This window comes from Cryptotermes secundus, unplaced genomic scaffold (genome assembly GCF_002891405.2).
Source record: "Cryptotermes secundus unplaced genomic scaffold, Csec_1.0 scaffold940, whole genome shotgun sequence".
NCBI lineage: Eukaryota > Metazoa > Arthropoda > Insecta > Blattodea > Kalotermitidae > Cryptotermes > Cryptotermes secundus.
Window position 1 is genome coordinate 434,664 of NW_019730116.1, and position 27,247 is coordinate 461,910.

Here is a 27,247-nt window from a genome sequence, read left to right on the forward strand (position 1 = left end):
GCGCAGTAGTTGTTCTCGCGCAAGTGTGCTAAATGAACTTGGTAGCTTGTAAAGCTATCCGAAGAGTGTTGAAAAGTGAGAGCGTCCCTTAAAATCGTACGAAGATGATGTCCCTTGCTCCAAAAAAGGATGGAGGGCCCAACACAAAGTTCTTTGAATCTCCAGAAACTATATCCCTATTCGATGCAATAAAGTCGTGGTTGCAGAAGAACTGTAAAAAGGTAAGATTTAGTGTTCACAATGTTTTGCCGGGCGTTGCTCTGTGATCCAATAATTTGTATGTACAACAGATAAGTTCTCGTAATACTTGTGTTACGGTTGTTTACATATTTAAAGAGCGTAAGGTTTGAGATTACGATCTTGGAGTAGTGGGGCTGTAATTTGATTTATCGAAATCGAAGTGTAGAAAGTGATTGGTCTATGGTAAATGAAATGTCAGCTTGGTTTTGGTGCCTTATAATTTTGTTAGGACTAATTATCGAATATATAACAGAACTCCCACCCATACATAGCAGCCGCAACTGAATCATTTATAAATTGAAACGTATTAAATTTTATGTTGTCTCAAAAGATATAGCAGAAATGCCATTGGAATGTCGTTTTAGTAACTATACCAGAAAACATCTGGTATAACCTTTTCATTATAATAGATTAGTTGCATAGTGAAACAGTATCTTCAGTTGCTTAGTTGGCGTACATTGTCATAATTAATTAATAAATATATTTTTACCTGTAAAGAATGCCATACAATTCTCCCAGTATTTTCTTCTTGTAAGATATGTGATGAACACTCAGAGACTCCTTTAAGAGTGGCATGACACGGGTTGGCTTGGACCTAAGGGCTGAAGGGGCCACACCTTATGAACATTTTAACGCCTAAAGCATTAGAAGTGTTAGATTAAATTTGTATTTAAATTGCTCTGCTTGCTACCTCCTTCATACTGGGTCCTTGCTTGGCTTATTCTTCACACTGAAGATGGAGATAACATGGCATTATATCCCAGAAGATAGGATTCTTCAGTTGTAAGTAATGTTTGTTTGTATTTCAGTATGTTCAGACAGATCCACCCACAAGCAAAGGCTTGTCTGCACTTGTCATTCAGCTGATACAGTTTCAGGAAGACAACCTTGGAAAAAATGTCAGCAAACCCCCACTTACCAGACTGCCTGTGAGTATATCTTTTGTCTCATATTTTTGATAGTGTATGTAAGGGCTGTTCAACATTTTTTGTATGGCAGAACTCTAAAATTTAAGTTAATACCTTGTCACACACAATAATAAATAAATTATTGTGAAGTTGTGTGTGTGAATCCATGAATAAACTTTACTGATATTATTATCCATGTTTAACTATGCTCATCATGCATATATATGTTTTTGGAATAAACTTTACAGGTCATCACAATAAGTTTAACAGTTTGACAATTTTTGCAACCAAAAAGTTCTGAATGAAAAGTAAGATATGGATTAAACATTAAAAATATAAATAGTTCAGCAGCAGTTTAATAAAGAAACAGCCGCACAGGCTGATTGAATGACATAACATGGCTGGCCAAAATCTCACTCTTACTACCACACTTCATGAATTATTTTCTATAATCAGCATCTGATGATGTGGTACAATTGTATTTATTATTTCAGTCTATATGTCCAACAGAACAACAAATAACAGATTATAACCGTTCTTCTCACATCATGATTATAAGATTTTATAGGGTTTCAGGGCAGAGCAATTGACCTCAGATTATTTAGCAGGTAGATCAGCACTCAAGAATGTGTAAATCAAGATCATTATAAGGCTGGGCTAGAGATCCTACTGTGAACCATTGCTGACTTCATATAAATCATTTTCTTATCACTGTACAATGCAGGCGCACACACCACACACACACAGATTAAAACAAGTAATGCACTGTGTAATGCCTGTTGTAGTGCCCTTTGCTTTGATTTCTGGAATGACTGACGTACAGGATAACATCCTCGCTGCTAAATGCTTGTGTTTTGGATCATATGAATGTCAATTTGTATTTCTGAGTGATTAATTTCTTGAGTGATCACTGAATGAAACGTTAATTACTAACTTCATCTGCTTTCAGAATGACTTCACTGCCAAGTGACTCACAAGTATCCACTTTTACAGTCAGTTGCTGACTGGTGGTCACCCAATCTGAATCTCCCTTTCCAATAAGTTGCATACTGGCAGTCCACAAATTTGAATGTATTTATTTTTTTTCTTACTCAGCATCATTTAAAACCTTTGAGATCACCCCATAACTGCAGAGGTGTAACATGCTAGGGGATTGGTTGTGGAGGCTCTGCATTATAGGTAGAACTCAATTTTATTACACAAATTAATACAAGTTTTAACTGTATAGTAGAAGTAAAATAATTTCCGCTGATGACTTTTTTTTTTCATTTTGTCAGAAATTGTTTCTTTTCAAATGCTGCTTCAGTGGTCAGAAGAGGTGCAAGGTCACTGTTATAAAATAGAAGGGCTTCCTAGAGAAACTGTTCCAGGATTTGTGTTATGATATGGACTGTGTAGGGTAATCTTCATGGAAAAGGATCACTTTCTTTATGAGGAAACTGGGATGTTTTCTTTCGTTGACTTCGTTCAGGTGCCACAGTGTTGTGCAGTTGTGGTCTGAGTTCACTGTTGCCCCGCAGTCTAGAAGAGAAAAAAAAATCCATGGTTTTAGTCTGCCAATTTTAAATTTTTAACTGCTGCAGCAGAAAATCTTTGAGGCATTATCACCAATTTCTGTCCGGGTACAAGCTACTCGAATTTCTTTGAAATCCAAAGGGATTAAGTTCATGTTGATTTCACATTACTAATCAAATAAATATGAGTTAAGGAAGGGATTAATAAAATCTCCATGACACGGAACACAACAGGTATCCCAGATTCTTTTTAGGGGCCTAAAGGTGGCTGCAGTAGGAATAATTGTTTAGTGTTTGGTGACATTTCCAATATTGTTTCTTAAAACAGACTTTTGTAACCTGGACAAGAGGACAAGATTCTCTGAATGCCCTTATCTGAGTCATGTGTTACAGTTTCTGCACCTACTGTGTAAGGAGTATAGATCACAGTGGAACATTTTTTTTAATTGAGTTTCATTTGAGTCTTCTTTGTTTTAAACATATGAAGCCTGTGTACCTCTCACCATGTACATGATGCATGGAAGCCATCCTTTGTGGTTGTAGTATGGGGGAGTATGTACTCCATACTGCATTTGTCTTGGCTGCCAGTTATTTCTGTAAGATGTAGGGAAGTTGTCTGGGGGTCTGCCACAAATCATTTGATCAGTCCAGTGGAAGACATATGTCAACTTCCTGCACACAACCAGACCTACAATGCACTTGACAAGCCCATTGGCCAATAAATCACAAGGAAATTAGCTCACATCACAGCAGATGCTGTAAAAGGTCCTTGTTGGTATGCATGCGTTCCTTGCACATCCATAAAATGTTCACCTTTATGCATCAAGATTCCTTTTTGGAAATATAACAACCTGTAACTTTAAAAATCATAGTCTTTTCTATAAGGTGTGTAAGGGATTTTCAAGGGGAATGTTCAAGCCTAGCATTGATTTCATGAAGTTTTCTTCAGGGAACATATGGCATATTGGTTCAGTTTTTGTTTTGCCAATTAAATGACCCCATCTGAATTTATTTAGTTTGTATGAATAATTTTTTATACAGAATTGTAACTTCTTGAAATTTGTAAGATTTGAGGCTTGAAATTCTTGAAATTTATGCTGGAATTCTTTTGTTGCTGTTTATATAAGTATTAAACATGAATACTGATTTCAGTGTGTGACTCCTGCATGGCATTTTGTCACAATGAATAACATAGTTGATTGCATTTTTAATTCTTGGGATTGTAAAGAAAAGAAACAAAACATACTAGCTCTCTTTGTAGTAGTTGTTTGGAGATTTTTTTGCCACGATATTGGAGGTAGATTGTAATGTTGACCTGTTAACTCTGTCATGTGCCCAAATGTGCGGCCTGTTAATAGTTTCATGCGTCTGGGTGTGTGTGGTGTGAGATGACAAGTTGTATTTGCCCTTCCCTCTTGACCAACGGAAGGATTTGCAGTGTGATCTCAAGCGTCCTTCCTCTGTTACACATTTATTTGTGTCGGTTATTGTTTGGAAAATATTGTCAGATCTGGTCCAGAATTCAATGCTATATCCATATTTTGGTCACAAGAATGAATAATAATATTTAATATCTCAAAGTTTAAGACAAAATACTGATACGTATTCGCTGAAAAAATAATCTCTACAATATAATAAATATTTTAAGATAACAGACACTTGATGTATTATGTGTGTTAGCTAGTATGGCACTTTTTCAATTCTTTGATACAGTCACAGCCAGGGTTTCAGAAATATAACTTAAATTTACTAGCTACTTAAATAATTCACTTTTTATATTTTATTTTATGCTGCATACAGATATTTATGTACTTGTGATGGTCTCCATTAGCTTGCGTGTGGTGAGTGAGTGAATGTATTTCAGAATCTGTCTAATAGCAAACTGTGAAGTCAGAGGTGAAATCAGTTAAATGATTAAACACACTATGAAAAACAACTTAGAGATTGCAAAAATATAACTAAAAGTACCTGGAATATAATAAATACTGAAGTTTGTAAGAAAGCCAGAAAAACAAAAGACAATATTAATGCTTTATGCATTTATGGGAAACGTACTACCAATTTGAACACTATTGTGGATGCATTTAACAATTATTTTAATAAGATTGCTGACAATATCCACAGACAAAGGAAAGAAAAGGATATGAATAGTACTAACTTGCCATCATTAAATAAATCCGAAAACTATATGTCCTATATGTCAAAGGCTTTTAGTAGCCCATTTCCTAGTAGTGAAATTTTGAAAACTACTAATACTGAAATTGAAAAGATAATAGGGTCTCTTAAAAAGCTTCAACTACTCATGGTTATGAGGGTATCTCTAATTCAATTTTAAAAGCTAGTAAAATTTTTATAAGTGTTCTGCTAAGCTATCTATGTAATAAAGTATTATTTGAAGGTGTATATCCAGATAGGCTGAAATATGCTGAGATTATACCAGTATTCAAAAAAGGTGAAAAATGTGATTTATCCAATTATAGACCTATTTCTATCCTTACCTCTTTTAGTAAAATTTTTGAGAAAGTAATGTATAGCAGATTGATACGCCATCTAAATGAGTATAAAGTACTAAGTAAACATCAGTTTGGTTTTAGAGCTAATTTGGGGACTGAAAATGCGATATTTCAAGTAATTTCTGAAATATTGAATGCTCTCAACCAAAAAACTTTAATCAGTGGGATTTTTTGTGATCTCGAAAAAGCATTTGACTGTGTCAGTCATAAGGTATTATTGGATAAATTAATGTACTATGGAATAAAGGATAAACATCTTAATTTATATAAGTCTTATTTACATAATAGATATCAGAGAACACAAATTAGAAATAGATATGGAAATGTTTTAACACAATCTAAATGGGTTAGTGTAAGAAATGGGGTTCCGCAGGGCTCAGTTTTGGGACCACTGTTGTTTATAATTTATATTAATGACCTACCTAAGATCTTGGAGTTAAACAGTATACCTATTTTATTTGCTGACGATACAAGTGTCTTGGTATCACATCCCAATTCTGGGCAGCTAAAGAATTTACTAGATGAGGTTTATTTTATACTTAGTGATTGGTTTTCAAAAAATTTATTGTCTTTAAACACTGTAAAAACATGTTGTATAAATTTTACTGCTAACAACAAGGCGTCTATTGGAAGGGATGTAGGTAACATACTAACACAAATCACGAGCTCTTACGATCTTAAATTCCTTGGTATAACTATTACTAGAACTATGAATTGGGAAAGACATATTGATGAGCTGTTAACTAGGCTGAGTTCAGCTTGTTATATGATAAGGAACATGAAACCCATAATGACTATTACTACCCTGAAAATTATTTATAACTCTTATTTCCATTCTGTCATGTCCTATGGCTTGATATTCTGGGGTAATTGAGCTTCTGCTAAAAAGGTTTTTAGGATGCAAAAAAGAGCTATACGATTAATGGTTGGTTGTGGATATAAACAATCGTGTAGAAATAGATTCAGGGAATTAAATATACTCCCTTTAAGAGCTCAATATATATACTTACTGATGATGTTCATTGTTAAAAATAGAGACAAGTTTGCTCTAAACAATGACTATCATGATTTATTAACTAGACAGAGAATGGATCTACATATGAACCAGGTGAATCTGGCTGTATATGGTAAGGGCGTGTCCCACATGGCGGTGAAGGTCTTTAATGCACTCCCTTATAAGCTTAAAGAAATTGCTTCCATACCTAATCAGTTTAAAGTCAAACTGAAGGACTTCTTGAGTAATAATTCCTTCTACACACTTGATGAATTTTTTAATAGATGATTTTATTTTGCTAAAGTAATTATTAAGTGTTCACTTATTATTACAATTAACATAACAATATATATAAAGGGTCTTGTGCAGAAATATTATTGCTTACTATATACTAATTGTTATTTTGAAATGTAATTATATTAATTTATGTATTCTTGAATTTATTTCTATAACTTGTTTTCTATGTTTTTTTATTGTATCTATGTTAAGATTCAAACTTGACTATTTCCACATCTCATGGAACTTGTTTCTGTATAGATCTATGGAAATGAAATAAATGAATGAATGTATACATGTTTCTTCACAGATGAGATGTTTTCTAGATTTCAAACCGGGTGGTGCCTTGTGCCACATACTAGCCACAGTTTATAAATTTAAGAGTGATCAAGGATGGAGAAGATTTGATTTTCAGGTAAGTTGTGAATTTGTGTTCACTTGTGTGAAGAATTTTGTTCATTATATATAGGCGAATTGAATAAGTGACTGTTTTATATGCTATTTGTAGTCACCTTCTCGAATGGATCGCAATGTGGAAATGTTCATGAATGTGGAAAAGGTGCTGATCCAGAACAAGTGCCTTACAATGCCAGTAATATATGTACGATCAGAGGTGGAGAAGAGCATGCAGGTGAAAATAAAGGACATAATTAAGAGGCACCAAGGATCCTTTACAGGTTTGTTTCATCGCTTGTGAATATTTTAGCACGTTGTTCAATTTATTTAAAAAAAATTACATTTGTGTACAGTAAAATGTTGACGTGATGGTGCCGAAGTATCATTCTTCATTACACAATTCTTACAGTTTTGTCCCAAAATTTTAATGACCAGGAACCTGGACATGTGATTTATGTAAGGATTCTGTAAATGATCTGTCATGAAAAAAGCACTGTAATTTCTGTACCTGTAGAGTGAAACGTTTTCTTTGAAAGGTCTGTAGATCATATGTGAGTTAAATTAATAGTGAATGGTATATACTATATTCTTCATGTATTTACCATTTTCTTCACCACAATCTATAACTGATTTTATTGAAAAAATACATTTCCAGTAAAGTAAACCACCAGTAATCAAACTCACAAACAAGTTCTTTCATGTCAGACCTTAGTCTTTGTTTCATGCCCATGTGGGGCAGTGTGTGATCTGACATGTTGGCATAGCAGCAATATCAGGTAACAGATCACATGATGTGTAGGATATGCCAGAGTACAGTTCTTTTCTTAATGAACTGTCTTGAATACAGTGTCTTCCAGCCTGCTTCTCTTGCTTGGGTGTTACTCTGCTGCTATCCATTTCAAGCTTTGGTGATATATTTGTTGATGCTGGAATTGATTTATTGTGATGTGAGTATGGAGTTCATGGGGCATAGGAAGATTTATTTCTCCCATAGTTGCACTGAGGGTGTGTGAAATCCTTGATGTTATGAATTACAAGGTGAATTATTGTAGGAATTGAATCTTACGAAATAGCAGTAACTTGAACTGCTATTCATTTCTGTGTTTTTGTGTCATTTTTTGTTCTATAACTTATTTGTGTGTGTGCTTTTGTTTTTGTTTCTGCAGATTTTGCAGTACAGTGTTCCAGATATAATTTTGCTTGTGGTTCTGTATTGGTCTGAAACTTGGTCTCTGACATTAAGGGAGAAACATTGACTGAGGTGTTGGAGAACAGGGTGTTGAGGAGAATATTTATACCGAAGAGAGATGAAGTGACAGGAGGTTGGAGAAAACTGCATAATGAGGAGCTTCATAACTTGTACTCTTCTCCAAGTATAATTAGAATGATCAGGTCAAGGAGGATGAGGTGGGCGGGGCATGTAGCACGAATGGGTGAGACGAGGAATGCATATAGGATATTGGTGGGAAAGCCAGAATGAAAGAGACCACTGGGAAGACCAAAGCGTAGGTGGGTGAACAATATTAAAATGGATCTCAGAGAGATAGGATGGGATGGTATGGAGTGGATTGATCTGGTTGATGATTGGGACCATTGAAGGGCTTTTGTGAACACGATAATGAACCTTCGGGTTCCATAAAATGCTGGGAAATTCTGGAGTAGCTGCAGAATTGGCGGCTCCTCCAGAAGGGCTCAGCTCCATGAGTAAGTTAAGTAAGCTAAGGAGGTGTTCCAGACATGTCACCCACTCACCACAGATAAGTTGATGGAGACTGATAGCAAATATAAAAGTGTTTTTATGAAGCTATGATGAGTGGATTTTGTAGTGTAGTTTCTAGGTTTAAGTTGCCCATTCTGGAGACCAGTTCTGATATCTGCAGTTCATTGACAATCTCAGAATTATGTAGCTTATTTTAATTTGTGTTCCTAATTTTCATCCATTCCAGGTACATTTGGTGAACCTGTTACTGAAAAAAAATTAAAAAATTGTGCCTCATGCACTACTTGTTTCTTGAGTACTTTCAGCTTGCTTTTTAGCACAGGACTTTGAAAAATATATATCCTGGTGCACAAAATTTAATTTATGTTATTTGTGTGTGAGGAGCTTGTGACTTACATTATTTTTTTATTTATTTGCATTTAGTTATTCCATGTCTTTGACCTCATGCATGAAAATACAGTTCCATAAGAACAGTAGCAAAATTGCTTGTGTATTGGTTGAACGTTTTAGCACTATTTTCAGACAAATTGTTCATGGAAATCAAACTTCATGATATGCAGCCACATATTCTCATACACATCTAGTTTTGTTATAACTTTTCTGTGATTATTGAGGTTTTTATTTTTAATTTTAATTTTCCCAAATTTGAGTCATACAAAGTGGACCTTACATACAGATTCAGTTTTCTTTGTCCAAGTAAATGGGCACTGTACGCACAACTTCAAAGTTTATGTAATGGTTAGTCATTTCTCATTTTTTAAATTAGTTTAATTGTGAAGCAATGACGGGAAGAAGAATTACGATCAACATTATTTGAGCACTCAAAATATTATGCACCTTAGAATTTTTTGCTTCGTCATTCATTATACAGGGTAGGGCGCAGAAACTTCCTTTTTTTGAAGACGCATTGTGAAGGGAGGGGAGGTCGCAGAAAAGTGGGGATAGGCTCGGCGAATGCAGCAGTTGCGGAAGTTTCTGTCTAATACCCCTCAGTAGGAAACGTGAGGTTGACGAGTTAAGCAGCATGTGTTTGCTGTCGAAGCCTATTTTTCGAACAACCATTCCTATGTGGTGGTGCAGCATGCGTTCCGTGCTCACTTTGGAATTAAGCCCAGAGGTCCGGTTCCCGACCAGAAATCGATTGTTTTGTGGGTAGAGAACTTTGGGACAACCGGGAGTGTGGTGAAAAAATCATCAGGATGACAACGGACCGTTATGGTGCCAGAAAATGTGGAGGCAGTTCGACAGTTGATTTTGAGATCTCCAAGACGCTCCGCTCACAAACATGCAGTCGCCCTAGACATATCCTATTGTTCAGTGCGCCGAATTCTTCACGAACATCTTAATTTCCATCCCTATATGATGGTTGTTGTGCAAGTATTGTCACCACATGATTTACAGAACTGAATAACGGCGTGTGAAACGTTATTGGAAACTTTACCCCCTGATGCACTTGTTTTCTTTAGTGATGAGGCACATTTTCACCTATCAGGATATGTCAAAAAGCAGAATATGCGTTATTCGATTGGTAACAATCCCAGAGAGCTCCATGAGAGGCCACTTCACAGTGATAAGGTGACAGTATGGTGTGAGTTGTCGAGAGTTGGAGTTATTGGCCCTTATTTTTTTGAAGAAGACAATCATGCAGTTACTGTCAATTCACAGCGGTATGTGGACATGATTAAAAACTTTTTCGAACCAGCTCTTGAAGAAATGCATCTAGGAAATGTGTGGTTCCGACAGGATGGTGCCACGGCCCACACAGCCTGAGCTTCGATGACAGTTTTGAGGGCAAAGTTTCCCGGATGGCTCATCTCGCTTCGAGGTGACATCCCGTGGGCAGCGCACTCACCTGATCTAACGCCCTGTGATATTTTTATGGGAATACCTCAAGGTAGAGGTTTTTAAACAACACCCCACAAACCTGCTTCAGCTGAAGAATGTTATTTGACAGGAAGTCGCCCAAATTCCGGTGCACATGTTGGAACGTGCAGAGGGGAACGTAAGAAAACGGTTGCATCAGTGCATAGAGAACGGTGGCCACCACCTTCAAGATATTTTGTTTAAAACTATATGATTTAAAACTTTAAAGTATGTTCTTTCATTAGCTAAACATAAATTTTGTCCATCAGCAATAATTTTTCTTTTATTCACCTTCAAAAAAAGGAAGCTTCTGTGCCCCACTCTGTAGTATAAACAGAGATTGTCTAACCCAACAGCTGGATGTAACTGCTGTTGGTGTGCTAATTATTGGAAAGAGTAAATAGGTCTCCTTGCAGACAGGAATCCTCACCACTTCTCTTGTCAATTACCAGTAACACTATGAATGAAGATATTACAGATAACAGAGGCTATTTAAAGTAAATGAATTTTTATACATTTGTTTTCTTTTGGGTAAGCATTTGCTTCTTATCCTCATATAAGTTTAATTTAATGTAAATTACACTGTAGTCAGTCATCGTATTAAATTCTGAATTTTTTGGAGACTGGTGACCTCAAATTCAGAGAAGTGATCAGTTAATAAAATTCATGGTGTAGCCGTAGTACTAAGATAAGGTAAAGTTGTCACTGTGCTTAACTAATTAAGCACTACACCATGAAGATGTTTGGGGAAATGGAGGTATAGATCCACATTTTCTTGACATCGGCATTAGTTGGAGGTGAGTGGTCAGCTTCAAACCCCTGGGGAAAGAGCCCCCAGTACCCATTGGAGAGGAGGCTGGGTGGACCCCAGAGCCAGTCCGGACAACATGGAGAAGAGAAAATTTTTGACCCTGCCAGGGCATGAACTCTGACCTTTTGGTTGTCCAGCCAGTAGCCAGTCGCTATACTGACTGAGCTATCCTGGTTCACCCTTAGTATTATACATAGGAAATAAGAGGAATTAATTTAAGTAGACTGTAAAAGCAAAAGGATACAGTTGTTCTTGTGCTTAATTAAGTAATTAATTAATTAATCATTCATTGTGCCATGAAGGTGTGTGGGGGATTGGAAGTATAGTTACACCATTCTTGACCTGCTGGTAGGCTCAGCCAATGTAGCACTACAGTGGCAGTTGTGATATTTATTACAGTGATTAGCAACAGCACTGTAAGCGGCCTCCATAGTCTAGGGGTAATGTTCCCACCTCATGACTCAGGGTACGCGGGTTCAAACCCGGCGGAGGTCATGGAATTTTTAAGGGCGGAAAAATTCAGGGAACAAGTCCTCTGGGAGGGACTTTAAGCCGTGGGTCCCGTGTCGTAGCTTTATGGCAGGTAAAAGAACCTCATATCTCCTAAGGAGGTCACTGAGCCAAATTACGGACGTTTCCCACCCAACAGCAGTCTCTAATACCTCTGGTAGATGGGGGGAGTATCAGGTACCACTGCCAGTAGAGGGGCCGAACTCACTGGCTGAATGGGGCTGATAGTGAGCACCAGTATTGGAAGGGTATAGCGACTGGTAGAATATCAAAGGGGGACGTACAGTAGATCAACAACTGGTCGCGGTGCATGGGGAAACCCACCCCTTCCCATAATGAATGAATGAAGGAACAGCACTGTAATAACCGTTACATTTTGTGGGACAAATACATCCCGCTTTACATTACATTACAACCAATGTTAGATAAGTATAATATGGCTTCAGAAGAGTCAATATGGATATTGCTCTAGATAATGAAGAGGAAGCAACACACATCATTTACCCACCTTGTGATCCACTGGATGAGGAGTATGCACGTCCCACAATGAAGCGTGATCGGATGGTTCTGCTACACTGGTACTACTTTCCAGATAGCCATGATACTTGGACCAATGTGGAGTTACCTGTTGACCCACCTGACTCTCCTGTGCCACATACGGGGCCTTGGCGGGTAAGAATTCTTCAACAGTGCTTCTTAAGTGGGAGCAGTGAATCATTTTGAACAACATGATAGTTATGGATTAGTACATTCGTAACTTGCATTTTGTGTATTCAGGTGGCAGCTATGTGGGTACTAGATCTCGATCAGTACAATGAGTGGATGACTGAGGAGGATTATGAGGTTGATGAGGGAGGACACAAGAAGATCCACAAGGTAGGTACAGGGAGGGCAGGAGGTGTCAAGATTTGTGGTATTGGGTTTGGTATTTTATACTACCATTGAAATATTACTCTTCAGGCAAAATTTTATTTTATAAATAAAAGGAATTTATTGTGCCATATTTTATGAAGGTGGTGTAATGTGTTCTTGAGAATTTTCATTTTAGAAAGATGTCAGAATTCACTGTTGTAAAATTTGCATAAGAAATACAGCTGTAAAATGCTTTTATAAATAAAGGAAACTGTACTTCTTCTGGCTTAAACAAGACCACGACGTTTCGGAAACGTCGTGGTGTTTTGTCTTTTACATACCAGACCTTGGATGAAGTCCAAAATAAGCCAGAAGAAGTACAGTATACACCATTGTCAGAATCCTTTCAAGTCTACCAGAGGAAACTATGTCGAAAAATTTTATGCAGTTTGTTGTTCATTGTTGTGAATTTATAAAGCGATGTAGAATTCATTATTGTGGAATTTTGCACACATGCACATTTGGGGGAAGGTGCTCATTTGGTATAGCAACTGTACTATAGACTGGACATTGAAGGAATTTGTTCGATTCCCAGTAGGAGCAATACATTTTTATCTTCTGCACAGCATCCACACTGGCTCTGGGGCAATCCAGCCTCCTATCCACACCAGTAGCTGTTTTCCAAGAGTAAAGCTTTGTTAAGGTTACTGCTCATTTCTGTCTAGTACAGAGGTTAAGAGTGTATGGAGCTGTAACTCCACTGTCCCATCCATCTTTATAATGTGCTTAATTAAGCACAGGAAGAACTTTATCCTTTACTATATATAGGGTGCCTTGTGATTTAATACAGTACTAAGATTCTAACTGCCAGGGCAGAGGTATGTTAAATTTGATGTGGCTGGATTCATCATTAGTTTTTTCCCCATACCTTCTCTGTCCTTCACAACTGACCAGCAGCCTTACATTGAGTGTAAGCAGAATGTGCCCATGAGTTAAATTCTGCAGGTTCTGGTCACAACTTACAGGAAAGTTTGGTGTTCTCACAATGTGAATGGAAACTTTGCTGTGGGGATTTTCACTGTAGTGAATGTACTCAGTTTGGTGAGTGCTATCCATTTGCTGCAGCCAAGTAGAGAAAACTTTAATCCTGTGGTCACTTTGTGTGCTATGAAAGGCTATATAAGCTTGTGCCATCTTTCAGTAGTAGTCTGAACTGCTTTATTTATAATTATCCCTAGTGTGTTACAGAAACAGGTATTTGTATGTACGATCTTTTGTCTTCTTACTGCTTACATCCATGAATCATTGGCAGTCTGTTCTAAGTAGTGATGATTTAGAATCTGATGATGAAATAGATTCTGAAGTCAGTTATATGTCTCAGTGTATATGAATCTACAGGATGGTGAACATGAAATTGCTACTGAAAGCTATAGAGCAGCTGCAAAGAAGCATGACATTATATACTGATGTATTAGTGAAAATATTAGAATTTTCTTTCTATATTCAAATTTCAGCTTCGTTTGTCAGTGGATGACCTAATGAGTCAGTCAGATCCAGACCGAAACAAAAAGAAACCGAAACGCAAGAGATCACCTTCACCAATTCCCAAGCGTGACAAGAGGAAGAGGTTAGTATATACTCGAGAACTTCTTCCACTGTGGATAGTTTACAGATCAAATCAGGTATTTAAATTGCAGGACTGTATGAGTTTGTTCAATTTCTAGAAAAGACTACCATCCCATCAGTCACATACCTAAATACAGAAAGAGTTCAGAAACATCTGTGTTCCTTCTTCTCTACAACATTTTTTCTCTTCTGTTCTTCTAACCATCATCCCCTCCTGTGACTCTCCTGTCTGTTTTACTTCATCCTCTGGTTGCTTAACTAGAATCTGCAGTTCTAGCAACAAATTTTGTGTATGAATTAATGAAATTCGCCTGTTTGCCAAAAATGTATAGTGAAAAATCCTTACATCATGAAAATGAAACAACAATAAGAGTATTGTCCCAGTTCCAGTGGCAGATTTTTATGCTAATAAATTTTGGCTTTAACTTCTCTTCCTAGAGAGTTAGCAGACTTCCATCAGATGGCTTGCATTCATTTGCTCTCTTTCTCTTTCTCACACGTGCACGCAATATTGTTTAACTGGGTGTTTACGTATAATTTTTTGTCTGTCCTGGCATCAGTCATTGGTCACTTGCTTGTTTGTTCCCCATTTGTATTGCTGAAGCCTTTATATGCTTATACTGAACACATTTTCAGTGGTCGCAGCCCTGCTGCAAGTGGAAGCAAAAAGCATAAGAGCGAGGAAGAAGCTGATGATCTCACTAAGGAAATGGAGGAACCTCCTCCAGAACCAAACATTCAAGAGGTTACTGTCCCTAAGCCAGGTATGTTAATATTAAATTGTTCTAACCACAGAAACATTGGATGTTAATTTTTTGACAGGCTTGTATCAAAAGTGCTCATGCAACAGCTGAGTAACACATTTAATTTTCTCAGAAAAATTGCTGTTATGAATGACATGGCAGCACATGCAAGACTGAAGTAAGGAAAATGTATTGGGAATGTGCAAGGATGATTTTTTTAGTTCAAGTTGAGAACGTGGAAAAATTTTGAGAATCCAGCAGAGAATTGCCTCTAGCAGACAATTTGCCATTTTTATGTTGAGCGATAGTTCTGATAAAATATAATCTCATGGTGTGGTGAACTGGAGAATTACTACTTTTGTTTCATAACTTTGATGGTACTTAGGTAACCTAATGACAGCTCATGGCTTCTGACCTTGAGACATATTTCTCTCTCTCTTGCTGCCACTTTCTTCTGTGTTAGCATGATAGTGCATAGAACATGAGCACTGAAACCTTACAGTGGAGAAAAAACATCTAATATATATCATTGAAATTCATGTTGACAGTCCATAGTTTTGTGGCCCATAAAATGAGGCGAAAACACCTTCGATTTGGATATATATGAGGCTGATGGTTTTTTTTTTTTTGATATGACCTTATGTGCAAAGCAAAAGCAATTATCGTTTCGGGAATGAAAAGTTAACATTCAAACTAAGATCAAGAATATTTTTCTCCATTCAGTCTAAAAAGTTCAAGATTAACTCGTGCCTAATAAATATGCAGCTCTGAAAGATATATCAGTTCTTTCTGATGGACAGTGTTGTGGTGTGGTTTTGGCATTCCTGCCCTGATCTGGGGGACACACATCAAATTGGACTAGATGGGGCTGATCAGCTAACTTCAATGAAGGTTTTCTTAGTCTGCTGAGTTCTTCCATGTTAAGGGTGTGCTAGTCCTTTAAAATATTCCATGAATGATTTCTCCAAAATGCTACAGAAATTACAATTTTAAGCTGTCGTTTCTCATTTGACTCTGTGTAACCTTTACAGCTGATGCACTATCATTATACCAAAACTAGAAACTTAAAAAGGTTGTTCTCCACAGAAAGTAAAATATTCCTAAAAGTGCATTCTTTCTCCAAAAACATGTGTCCCTGTTGTAAGGTTCATCTTCTAAGAAAGACAATGACCTGCAGCCTATCAAGGGTGGAACAATGACAGAGCTGGAGGAGGAGGCAGAGAAGGGTGAAGATAGTCAGACTGGCAAGGCATCAGATAACAACACGCAGGTACAAGTTTTGCAGGATTGGTCAGCATGTCATTTATCCTGCTTGATTATATGACCTTTCAGTGGTGTAAAAAATATGTGAACTATTCATTATGTAATTTTTGACATGCATATGTGAAATCTGTTACAACAGTTACGTGGTTGTTATATTATGTTCAGTATTCAGAGCTTCAAGCTGTTGTATATGCAGGAATTCAATGCAAAGGATGATGGACAGGAGGACAATGTGACAGAACAGACGCATCACATCATTATCCCAAGCTACTCAGCATGGTTCGACTACAATTCCATCCACACAGTGGAGAAACGTGCCCTGCCAGAATTCTTCAATGGGAAGAACAAATCAAAGACACCAGAGATCTACTTGGCATACCGTAACTTCATGATTGATACATACCGTCTCAATCCTACAGAGTACATCACTAGTACGGCATGCAGGCGCAACCTGGCAGGAGACGTTTGTGCTATCATGAGAGTCCATGCTTTCCTGGAACAGTGGGGTCTCATTAATTATCAGGTTTGTTTCCATTCATTTTACTGTTACTTGCTGCTGAGCTCTACTGAAGTTAGTAAACTGGCTGTGGACTACACCTGAGGTTTTTAAACTAATTGAAATGTACCACCTTCAACTATCTGATATCTTTGTTGCACCAGCCATTATACCCTAAAAATGAAAACATACATATTGTAGGTATGGGTCTTTTTTTTTTGTTATTGCTAGTGGGGTGGGACTAAGTCCCTTGTACTGCAGCCACTTCTGGCCTATTGTACCAGCCCCAGATGATAGGTGAGGGTGACTGTGGAGCAATTGGTGGAATGAAGATTGGCAGGGGAAACTGAAGTACTTGGGGAAAACCTGCCCCAGCGCCACTTTGTCCACCACAAATCCCACTTGACCAGACCCGGTATTGAACCTGGAGGTTGTAATGTTGTACTAAAGCAGGATTTACGTACATACCGTATACTAAGGGAATAACATTTGTTTACAGTTATGTTGCTTGTAAGTATTTATTCTGTTTTACAGCCACTTGCCTCGTAGAATTTTATAACAACTTTGTTTAATATCAACAATTATGGTAAAAATTGAGTTAGATAATATTACACCACCTCTTTCCCCACAAAAGTGTGAAGGTTGAAGGTGGGAAGAATCAGCTCAGGCTGTCAGCAGTATAAACAAATCCTTGTTTTTAGTTTTGTGTTCACTCTTTGTTATTTTCCTCTTCCAAGCACAAGCGTGAACATAGTCTTCATGTACTAGACATAATATATACAGTTAGTTTTGTATTTTATATCACAGTTTGACTATTTCTATACCACATTGTTGGTGTTCAGCTCCTAATTCAAGGAAAGTTTCATTCTTGACCTCAGCACTAAACGGAGCTCCAGGAAAATGACTGACAGTGAATGGGAGGCTAGGTGAGTCTGGGAGGTGTTCAGGAGACAGTGGCAAAAAGAAATATCATACCATCCCTACCAGCAATGAAACCACTGTTTGGTCAGTCAGTTTACAAACTGAGATGTTGTGAATCTGCTTGGTACCAGGGTCAAACATGCATGGAGCCTTGCCTCCACATCTCCAATTTATTTTCATGTGTGGTTGCTATGCATTTTGATTTTGCTTATCTGTCAGTAGGTTTTTCTTTGAGTATATATTGTAACGTGGATGGTGCAACAGGAAGTAGGGGTCACGTGAACTCTGTGTTTCCGTGAGTGACATCACATACCCCCACTCCTTCCATCATTACACAGTGCTCGGTAAACACTCCTCCCCACTAGGCTGTGACGTCACGCAACAGGCGAGTCCATGCAACAACTATAGATAGGCAATCTGTAAACACGGCGATTAGGCAACAGGGAAGTGAGGTACATTTTCCACTGTCCGGGTGAGGGTTTATAAGAGAAACTGGAATGTCTAAGGAGTTCAGGGTGGAAGTCTAGCGGTCGCCAAGCACAGTTGCATTCTAGCATTCGCCGGAGTTAGTTGAGCATTAGCAGTTGGTTTCCAGCCTTCGAAGAGATGAGGTGAAGTCCAGCTGCCACGAGTTGTTAAGTAGTATCGAGTGAATGGATTCAAGACAGTTGAACCCAGGAAGTGACTACTGCCGATGGCAGTAATTGGGACATTGTAAATTGTGCAAGTGTAAGAGTGAGTGTGCAATAAATTTGCTACATCAAAGACGGCATGAATTTATTTGTCGTGTTAGAAACACCCAGCATGTGACAATATGTTTTTTCCTTCCAGTCATCATTCCACAATTATGCTTTATTCGTCTGTCACTGTTCTTGAAGTGTGGAATATACCCTACCAATCAGCATTGTGTCATAGTCATGGTTTTTAGTTGGGTCTTCAACTTAGGCCAGAAACTTGTCCAGGCTTAATATAAAGAAGTTAAAAATAATGGTCTTGTTGTAACAAGCAATATTGTGGTAAGGATATGATTATAAATGTATTTTTTTTGTATTTTTAGGTTGACTCTGACAGTCGACCAACTCCCATGGGCCCTCCACCAACTTCACATTTCCATGTTCTGTCAGACACTCCATCGGGTCTGCAGCCCATCAACCCACCCAAGACACCTCAGCCATCAGCTGCCAAAACTCTGCTGGATTTGGACAAGAAGGATCCTACCAAAAAAACTGACTCAGATCCTGGAACTAATTTTGGCCTTAAGCTTGACCAGTAAGTAGGAAATAGCAATGATTGCAAAAGGGAAAGAGAAAGAGTGACATTTATCAAGGATAAGGAGGATGGGACACCTTTTTGCTGGCTGGGAACAAATTAAAACATGAGGCATGACTTACTGCTGTGAAGCAATGCCACCACTCTTTGGTTTGTTTCTTTGTTTATTTAGTATTGTGCTCCATGGGTTATATATTGTTGAACAGGAGGAAGATTGTGCATGATATGGAAGTGGTGATGGCATATTTTAAATTTCTGGAGGGACTCCAGGAAACCACAACTAACCTCAGGACAACTGTATGCTGTTCCAAGACTCAAGCATTGGTTGTCCAGGAGGGCTTCCCACTCAGCCACAGTGTTCTGAGTATTAAACACTATCATCAGAACCCTTTAGAATCTACAGTGTTCTGTGTGGTTGTAACCAATGAAATACAACACTTGTTAACACACATTTTTAGCCACTTTGTTGATTTTTGGCCATTTGTATTTTTGTGCAATTGAATGAGGTTTCCATACAGTTCATGACCATGGTCATGAAAAGTTGTGGTATCTGAGTTCCATCAATTACAGTGAAACCATGATAGATTTAGTATGGTTTATGATGGCTTCATTGTAGAGTCATTAGAACCATCAGTGTGGAAAATGTTTGCATATAATGATAGTTTTTATGGCACTTTCATCGTAACAAGTGATTCTTATGTTCCTACTGCTATAGGAATGAGAGCATACGGTGGGGTACCCAAAAGAAACCGAACTAATTTTTTTGTGGACAGAGCTTTTGTAGTACCGCGTTTTGCCGCTATGAGCGCATAGAGCTAACATTCCTGAGTTGATAAGCTGACTACCGTTGCTTCAGAAGGTAAGGACTAGTTTCGGCAGAGTTTATAGTGACAACTGTTTTGTGTGATCGTTTTTGCAATGGCTGATTTTCGTGAACAGCGTGCGGTGGTGAAATTCTGCTTTTTGCTCAGGAAAAGTGGAACAGAAACTCTTGAAATGTTAAAAACGGCATACAAGGACGATGCTATGGGGAAAACTCAAGTGTTTGAGTGGTTTTCCCGTTTCAAAAATGGTGAAATGTCAATTGATGACAAACCTCGTTCTGGTCGTCCTTCCACGGCCCGAACACATGAAAATGTTGAAAAAATTCGTGAAATCATCAAGGAAGATCGACGACGGACCATTGAAGAATTTGTGGAGCTCTCAGGAGTGACTTGGAGCTCAGTTCAGCGAATTTTGACAGAAAATTTGGGATTGAAAAGGGTGGCTGCAAAATTCGTGCCACAATTCTTGACCAAAAATGGTATGACCCCTGTTCCTCACCCTCTGTACTCACCCGACCTTGCCCCGTGCGACTTTTTTTTNTTTGGGTACCCCCTCGTATAATCATTATCAGCGACGTAGACCATTACATCACTATTTGAATGTTATTAGGTGATATTTTCAACATGTGTGGTCAGTGGGAAATTCAAAAATACTTACACAGGATTTCTTTTCCATAAGGTTGCATGCAAAAAAGGTATAATATACCCTGATTCTTTTCTTAAGGTGGGCTGAGACTGAGTTCACTTGGTATGTTGTTCGCTGTTTGGCCTTTTGTACCAGCCCCAGATGTTAGATGATGAGCGTGGAATGAGAATTGGCAGGGGAAACTGAAGTACCTGGAGAAAACCTGTTCCAGTGCCCCTTTGTCTACCACAGATCCTATATTATCTGACCTGGGATTGAACCTGGGCCACTGCAATGGGAAGCCATTGACCAACCACCTGAGCTATGGTGTGACACTACATACACTGATTTGTAGAGCAGACGCACTTCAACAAGCTGCCATTGTTTCCTTGTAACTTTTTACATTTTCAGTTTTGCTTCTAAAGTTCTATATAGCAGTTCAGAAAGGTCCCATTAACTTGCCCTCTTTCTCTCACCCTTGTCTAAGTGACAATTTGCATTCCACAATATGTGAGCAGCTTACCACTGCTAAGCTTTAACCACTGAGAAATGTACGTCATGTACATCTTCTGTATACCGTCTTCAGTCCAATAGCTTGTTTTATTGCTTGTTGTGTCATTTTGCTAGTTAAATTCTAATTAACAAGTCTCACACTCTTACAAATCATGTAAGATTATAGTTTTGTATACTTAACCATTAATTTTTTAGATAGCAGGTGGGAAGACAGAGGATTATGAAATTAGTAGTAGTATGTTTTCCCGAATTTAACCTGCTAATAATTTATTTGTATATGCAGTCTGCACTTATTACTATTTTCAAAGGATTCTTTTAAAGCTATTTTATATTACGATTTTATGATGGATTCTGATGGGGGGCATCTCCTTGTTTTAGACCATTGTTTAGAAAATTTATCTGACAGATGAAACAGAAATCATTTGACCAAACTGAGAAGTTTTGACATTTGTATATTTTTCTTAGTATCTAGCGTTTATGAATTAATTACATTAATTTTAAGTGAAGTGTTGTGTTCACCTTTTTTAAACCAATGTATATTTTAAACCATTACTTCGTTATTTCAAGTAAAGATGCAGTAGCTAAGTCCAGAGAAAAAATGTATAATTGCGTAGTTCTGAGCTCACCACTTTGAAGCCTGAGCACTTCAAAGTAACAAGGTTTTACTGTATTACATATGAGAATATATTTCATAGTCAGGGTGTAACAGTGGAAACACTAAAAGAAAGCTTGGTGAAATTAAGGCTACTGTGTTATAGACATATGTCATATGTGAGCAATGTATAAAATTATTCTGAAAGTGTTAGAAGTGAATATAAATTAATTATTACAGGGAAGACCATGGCGTGGTGAAGAGACTGGGAGAGGGAATGTATACAAAATAGAGAAAGGTTAAAATGGACAGATATAGGAGGAATGTTATAGGAAAATAAAGATGAAGAGAGAATGTGGCTGTCCAGCCTGGTGGAAACATTAAAGGAAAATGGTGATGATTTCTGTTTAAATGTAGGATGTGCAGGTTGTTGATATGCTTGTGTGACAGGTATGCCCGGAAACCTGCAGCTTTACGTAACAAGACAGCAGCCAGTATGACCCGTGAATGGACAGAGCAGGAGACACTGCTGCTTCTGGAAGGTTTGGAGCTCTACAAGGATGACTGGAACAAAGTGTGCGAACATGTAGGTAGCAGGACACAAGACGAGTGCATTCTCCACTTCCTGAGACTGCCTATTGAGGACCCTTATCTTGAGGATCATGAAGCAGGAGGAGGCGCACTGGGACCTCTGGCATACCAGCCCATTCCATTCAGCAAAGCTGGCAACCCAATCATGTCCACTGTTGCATTTCTTGCATCGGTGGTGGATCCAAGGGTGGCTGCGTCAGCAGCAAAGGCAGCGATGGAAGAGTTTGCAAGCATCAAGGTAGGATAATGTCAGGTTTTAACTCTTAATTGAATGGCCAGGAGAATAGTCATGGAATGGTCTGATATGAGGCACTATGGCAACTGTATTTCTCCTCATGCGTGTGCTTTCTCTTTGTCAGAACATCTGTCTTGTCGGATATCTGTGTTCTCGTGCTCTAGAATCTACAACATTTCATGATGGTATTCTTAACCCATTATATGGGAATTTTGGGTGAGACTGATGATGGGTAATGTGGTCCGTGTTCACCTGTAAGATTTTGATTATGTCTGGCATTTTATTTCAACATGTTATTTACAGATGGCTTATCTCTGTGTTTCTGTGAGATAAAGATGAACTGTTGTCCCCTTGAAGAAAGCAGTCTTCTGGGATTTGGCACCGTGTATATGTGGTGTTAACCGACGTTTCGGAGGAACGTATCGCCCCCATCTTCAGGGTTGAAGAAGTATAAGTAAATCTGCAAGCGACAACACCGTGAGACACGGTCAAGCAGACTNCATAGTGTTCCTCTATGGGGAGGCTACTCAACGACTCAGTCTGCTTGACCGTGTCTCACGGTGTTGTTGCTTGCAGATTTACTTATACTTCTTCAACCCTGAAGATGGGGGCGATACGTTCCTCCGAAACGTCGGTTAACACCACATATACACGGTGCCAAATCCCAGAAGACTGCTTTCTTCATAGTCACCGCCGTGAAAGCCTCAAATCTTACATGTTGTCCCCTTGTCTCAATAAACTGTATGAGAGCAGGCCACTCCAGTCTTAAAGCAAGCTTAAGTAGATTTAACATTGTGCCCACAGCTGAATGCGAATGTGGTGACAGGCTGCAAATGGAGGAACATATTGTAACGTGTGATTGTAAACTGTATGAGGACCCAGATCAGTTAGAGAGATCTTAAGGTTAGAGGAAGAAAGATTTGTGCAAGGCATCTGTTACTTCATAACAAAATTCCTAACTTTATTTAAAAAGAGAAAAGTATATGTAAAAAATAGTATATTCTTAGAATTAAGTTAAGAGAAATGTTCAAAAATTGTGGGGTGACCTCTATGATAGAATAAGATATTTATAAGAATGTGCTGCAGAGGGCCGGATCTTCATTACCTAGGCTATTCCATTATAAAATGTTGGTGATTAGTTGGAGGTAAATGAGTGGTTAGTGTTGTTTGGTTAATGTTGTTTTGCAGGATGAAGTACCAGCAGCTCTGATGGATGCACATTTTAAGAATGTTGAGGCATCATCCACTGATGGGAAGTTCGATCCGTCAGCTGGTCTGGCACAAGTATGTATATGCTTCGTTTTTATCCTTTTTCAATGTGGGCTGGACAGCCAGGTCTTGATTCCTAGGAGGGGTGAGGATTTTCTCTTTGCTTTTTTCAAACCTGCTACTCTGCATCCTGTCACATCTGTCCTGTGTCAGCACTCCCAACCAGGGTTCCAGAAATACAACTTAAATCTACTAGTGACATTACAAAATCCACTTGTCTATAGTCTTGCAGGTTGCTTCATGCAGATATTTCTTGTAATTGTCACTGGGGTGTTAACTTGCTCATGGCGGGTGACCAGACATATTTCTGGAGCCACGTTTATCTATATACAGGGATTGTTAAAAAAAGTTTCCGAAATGAGGGCATGGGGAAGCAGTGCATCCATCATGTTAGATGGTGTCCAAGTGACCTTGCAGCCTGATCATTAGTTATGGAAGCCATTTTGTTCCAAGTAGATCAGACATTCTGTTTAGTTTTTATAACCAGTTTTGTGATCATGTGTATTGTCTTCTTGTATTGAGTATGGGGTCAGTGAAGGAGCAAACAATTTGTGTTAAAATCTGTTTTGGAGTAGGGGAAACAGCTGCAGAAACCCACAGAATGTTGCGTGAAGCTAATGGTGGTGATGCCTTGAGTCAGATGACAACCCTTGAATGCTTCAGACATTTCAAAAATGGATGAACTTCAACAGATGGTATTGAGCAGTCTGACTAACCTTCAGCTTCAAGATCTGTATCTCTGATTGCACAGGAGAAAAACATTCCCATGGAAATCATTAACTGACTGACTGAGAAGTTGCAGGAGGGGTTCGGTATCCATTGGTTCATGCCACATAATTTTTAACAGAAGGTTTAGGTATGCATTGGATCTCAGCAGAATTTGTGCCAAGACTTTTGACTGATGATCTCCAAAATCTCCTCCAGAGAACAAATGACAATAAAAATCATTTGAAAAATGTCATTACCAGTGACGAGATGTGGATTTACGGTTGTGACTGAAACTGAACAGCAGTCCTCACACTGGAAGAGTCCTGCTTTACCTTGCACCAAGAGATCACAGTGGGTGTGCTTGCAAGTGAAAGCAGTGCTGATTGTTTCGCGGTCATGAAGGCATTGTGCATTATGAATTTGCTCCTGAAGGTCAGACAAGATTTTTATCTGTATGTCTTGGGATGTCCGCAGGATGCAGTATGAAGAAAGCGACCTGAAATGTAGACTGCGGGAAGCTGGCTCCTTCAACATGATAATTTGCGTGCCTAGACAACATTGTGAGAGAATTCTTGGTAAACATTGAATTCCTACCTTTCCACAAACCCTCTGTACACTTTATCTCTTCCCTCCCAACTTTCCTATTCCCTAAGCTCAAAATTACCCTTAAAGGAAGAAGGTTTCAGACAGTGGAAGACATCATCACTAATGTGATGAATGACTTGAAGGCAATACCATAAAAGTCTCTTGAAACTGATTCCAGAATTGGAGAAGACAGTGGGAGAAATACATTGCTTATGATTTGAAGTTATTCCAGAAGCTCTAAGTAGAGATAATATTTGTAGACAAATTTTTGGAACTTTCTGAATGCACCTGGAATTTCTGAGCATATCTCATTGATTATTAGATGACCTCATAATTAAAAAATGATAAAAAATAAAATATCAAAGAAGCATAAAACTTTTTATTTTTGTTTGAAAGTTCTTTATGGTTATGTACATGTGAAATGTCTGTGATTTTTTCCAGAGTGGAATTGCTGGTACGGTCCCTGAGAAGGAGGAAGAATCAATGGAGAAGGAGAAGAAAGAAGGGGAGAAAGAAAGTGAAGAGAAGGCAACAGGGACTGATGGAGAGAAGAAAGAAGGAGATAAATTGGAGCCAATGGAAGTGGACAAAAAGCCCGAGGAGAAGGAGAGTCCCAAGGAACAAAGTGCTGAAGAGAAGGCATCAGGTACAGAGGAAAGTCTGGCCATGAAGGAGGAGAAGCTGGAGGAGGCAGCAGCAGTCAGCACAGGAGACAGTGCAGGTGAAACAGAACAGGAACGACTGGTGAAGGATGCACAGCTCCAAGCAGCTGCTGCTGCTGCTTTAGCTGCAGCTGCAGTGAAAGCAAAACATTTAGCAGCTGTGGAGGAGCGAAAAATAAAGTCCCTGGTTGCCCTTTTGGTGGAGACGCAGATGAAGAAGCTTGAAATCAAGCTTCGTCACTTTGAGGAACTGGAAACAACAATGGAACGAGAGCGCGAAGGACTGGAATACCAGCGACAGCAGCTGATCACCGAACGCCAGCAGTTCCACTTGGAGCAGTTGAAAGCTGCTGAGTTCCGGGCTCGTCAGCAAGCACACCAGCGACTTGCTGCAGAACAGGGTTCATGGCAGTCTGCGTCTTCCCAGCAGGGTGGCAGTATAGTAAGCTCAGGTTCTGCAGTTGCTGGCAATGCAGCATCCTCTGGTAGTGAACAGCAGTCTGGTGGTCCTGTTACACCAAGCACCACACCCACTCCACCCTCACCACAAGCTGTGCCTGGATCAGGTCCACCTCATTCAGGTGCCACTGCAGTTCCTCCTCTTCATCCCTCAGCAGCAGGCTCTCCCTCTCCTGGACCACCAATGGGAGCACAGCCATCTCCACAGCAGGCCACCTAGACACCCAGTTTGTCTCCTATCACAGAGGTTTTGATTGAGCATTGCAACAGTATGTGCAAAGCCAGGATGCTCTTGATTTCAGTGGTTTTAGAATGGATCTTTCTAGACATTTTTAATATGTGAGTGAAGTGGTGGGTTTGTTGCTCTGGGGAGAAGAGATTAACTTTTTGAGTACTGCGTATGTCTGCTTTTCATATCAGTGTCAGTGACAGATTTTTCTATTCATTTTATGTATATGTATTATATTGGAATTGATGTGTCTATGGCTAGTAATTAGAATCTCATTCTAAGAGTCTCGCCAACAGTGACAACATGAATTGCGCCAATAGTAGTTATATACAAGAGATTGATAATTAGTATTTTAAGAAAAGAAATATATATATTAAAAATGAAGGGAATGCATTTATTTTTCCCTTATATACATTTGAGTTTGTCTTACTTTGTTATGCTCTATGCACTGCGTAGGTTATGAGGTATTGATTGGCCAGGAAATTATGAATGGTAGAAGTGGTCTGTTTTAATGCCTTACGACATCTGTACAAGATATTAGGTTTTCACAGCACTGAGGATTTGATACATTGTGTCTTTTAGGTGTCTACTAATGTTTTTAAGGGACTTGTTGCCTCTGTCTTCATCTACCTTGAAGAGAGGGACAGCAGGTTCCTCTGAAACACTGGTAACCACCTACCAGATGGTACTGTGTCGTAACCCAGGAGACCACAATCCAAATCCTCTCCAGTCAGGAAAACTGAGAAAATGCTTTGAGGAAAATATTCCAAATCTGAAAGAAATTAATTTATTGGAGAAGGAAGGATATTACATAATGGGAAGTTTTATGAGTTACATAGATCATGATACAGATAAGGGAATTGAGAAATGCATAGGTAATTTTGGGTGGGAAAATCATTTTAGAAAGTTTGAGAGTCTGAGAAGGAGACTAGAAGGTAATTCAATTCTTTATTATTTATGTGCCAAGTGAACAGCCGCAAGGCCAATTACAGACTTAGCACAGTGTAGATGAAAGTAATTACGTGTACATTATACAAACA

The 27,247-nt window shown here is 38.6% G+C and overlaps 1 protein-coding gene across 1 annotated transcript; it reads left to right on the forward strand.

Moving 5' to 3' along the window:
• LOC111866255 (SWI/SNF complex subunit SMARCC2) lies at positions 1-26,591 on the forward strand. The gene is made up of 14 exons (XM_023855032.2): positions 1-221; positions 1,050-1,169; positions 6,756-6,860; positions 6,954-7,122; positions 12,218-12,417; positions 12,523-12,621; positions 14,112-14,224; positions 14,860-14,987; positions 16,112-16,236; positions 16,426-16,752; positions 18,704-18,915; positions 21,920-22,298; positions 23,484-23,579; positions 25,299-26,591. Exons 1-14 carry the CDS (start codon positions 105-107, stop codon positions 26,196-26,198), a joined length of 3,090 nt encoding a protein of 1,029 aa, XP_023710800.1. The 5' UTR covers positions 1-104; the 3' UTR covers positions 26,199-26,591.
• Positions 26,592-27,247: the final 656 nt, after the last annotated feature.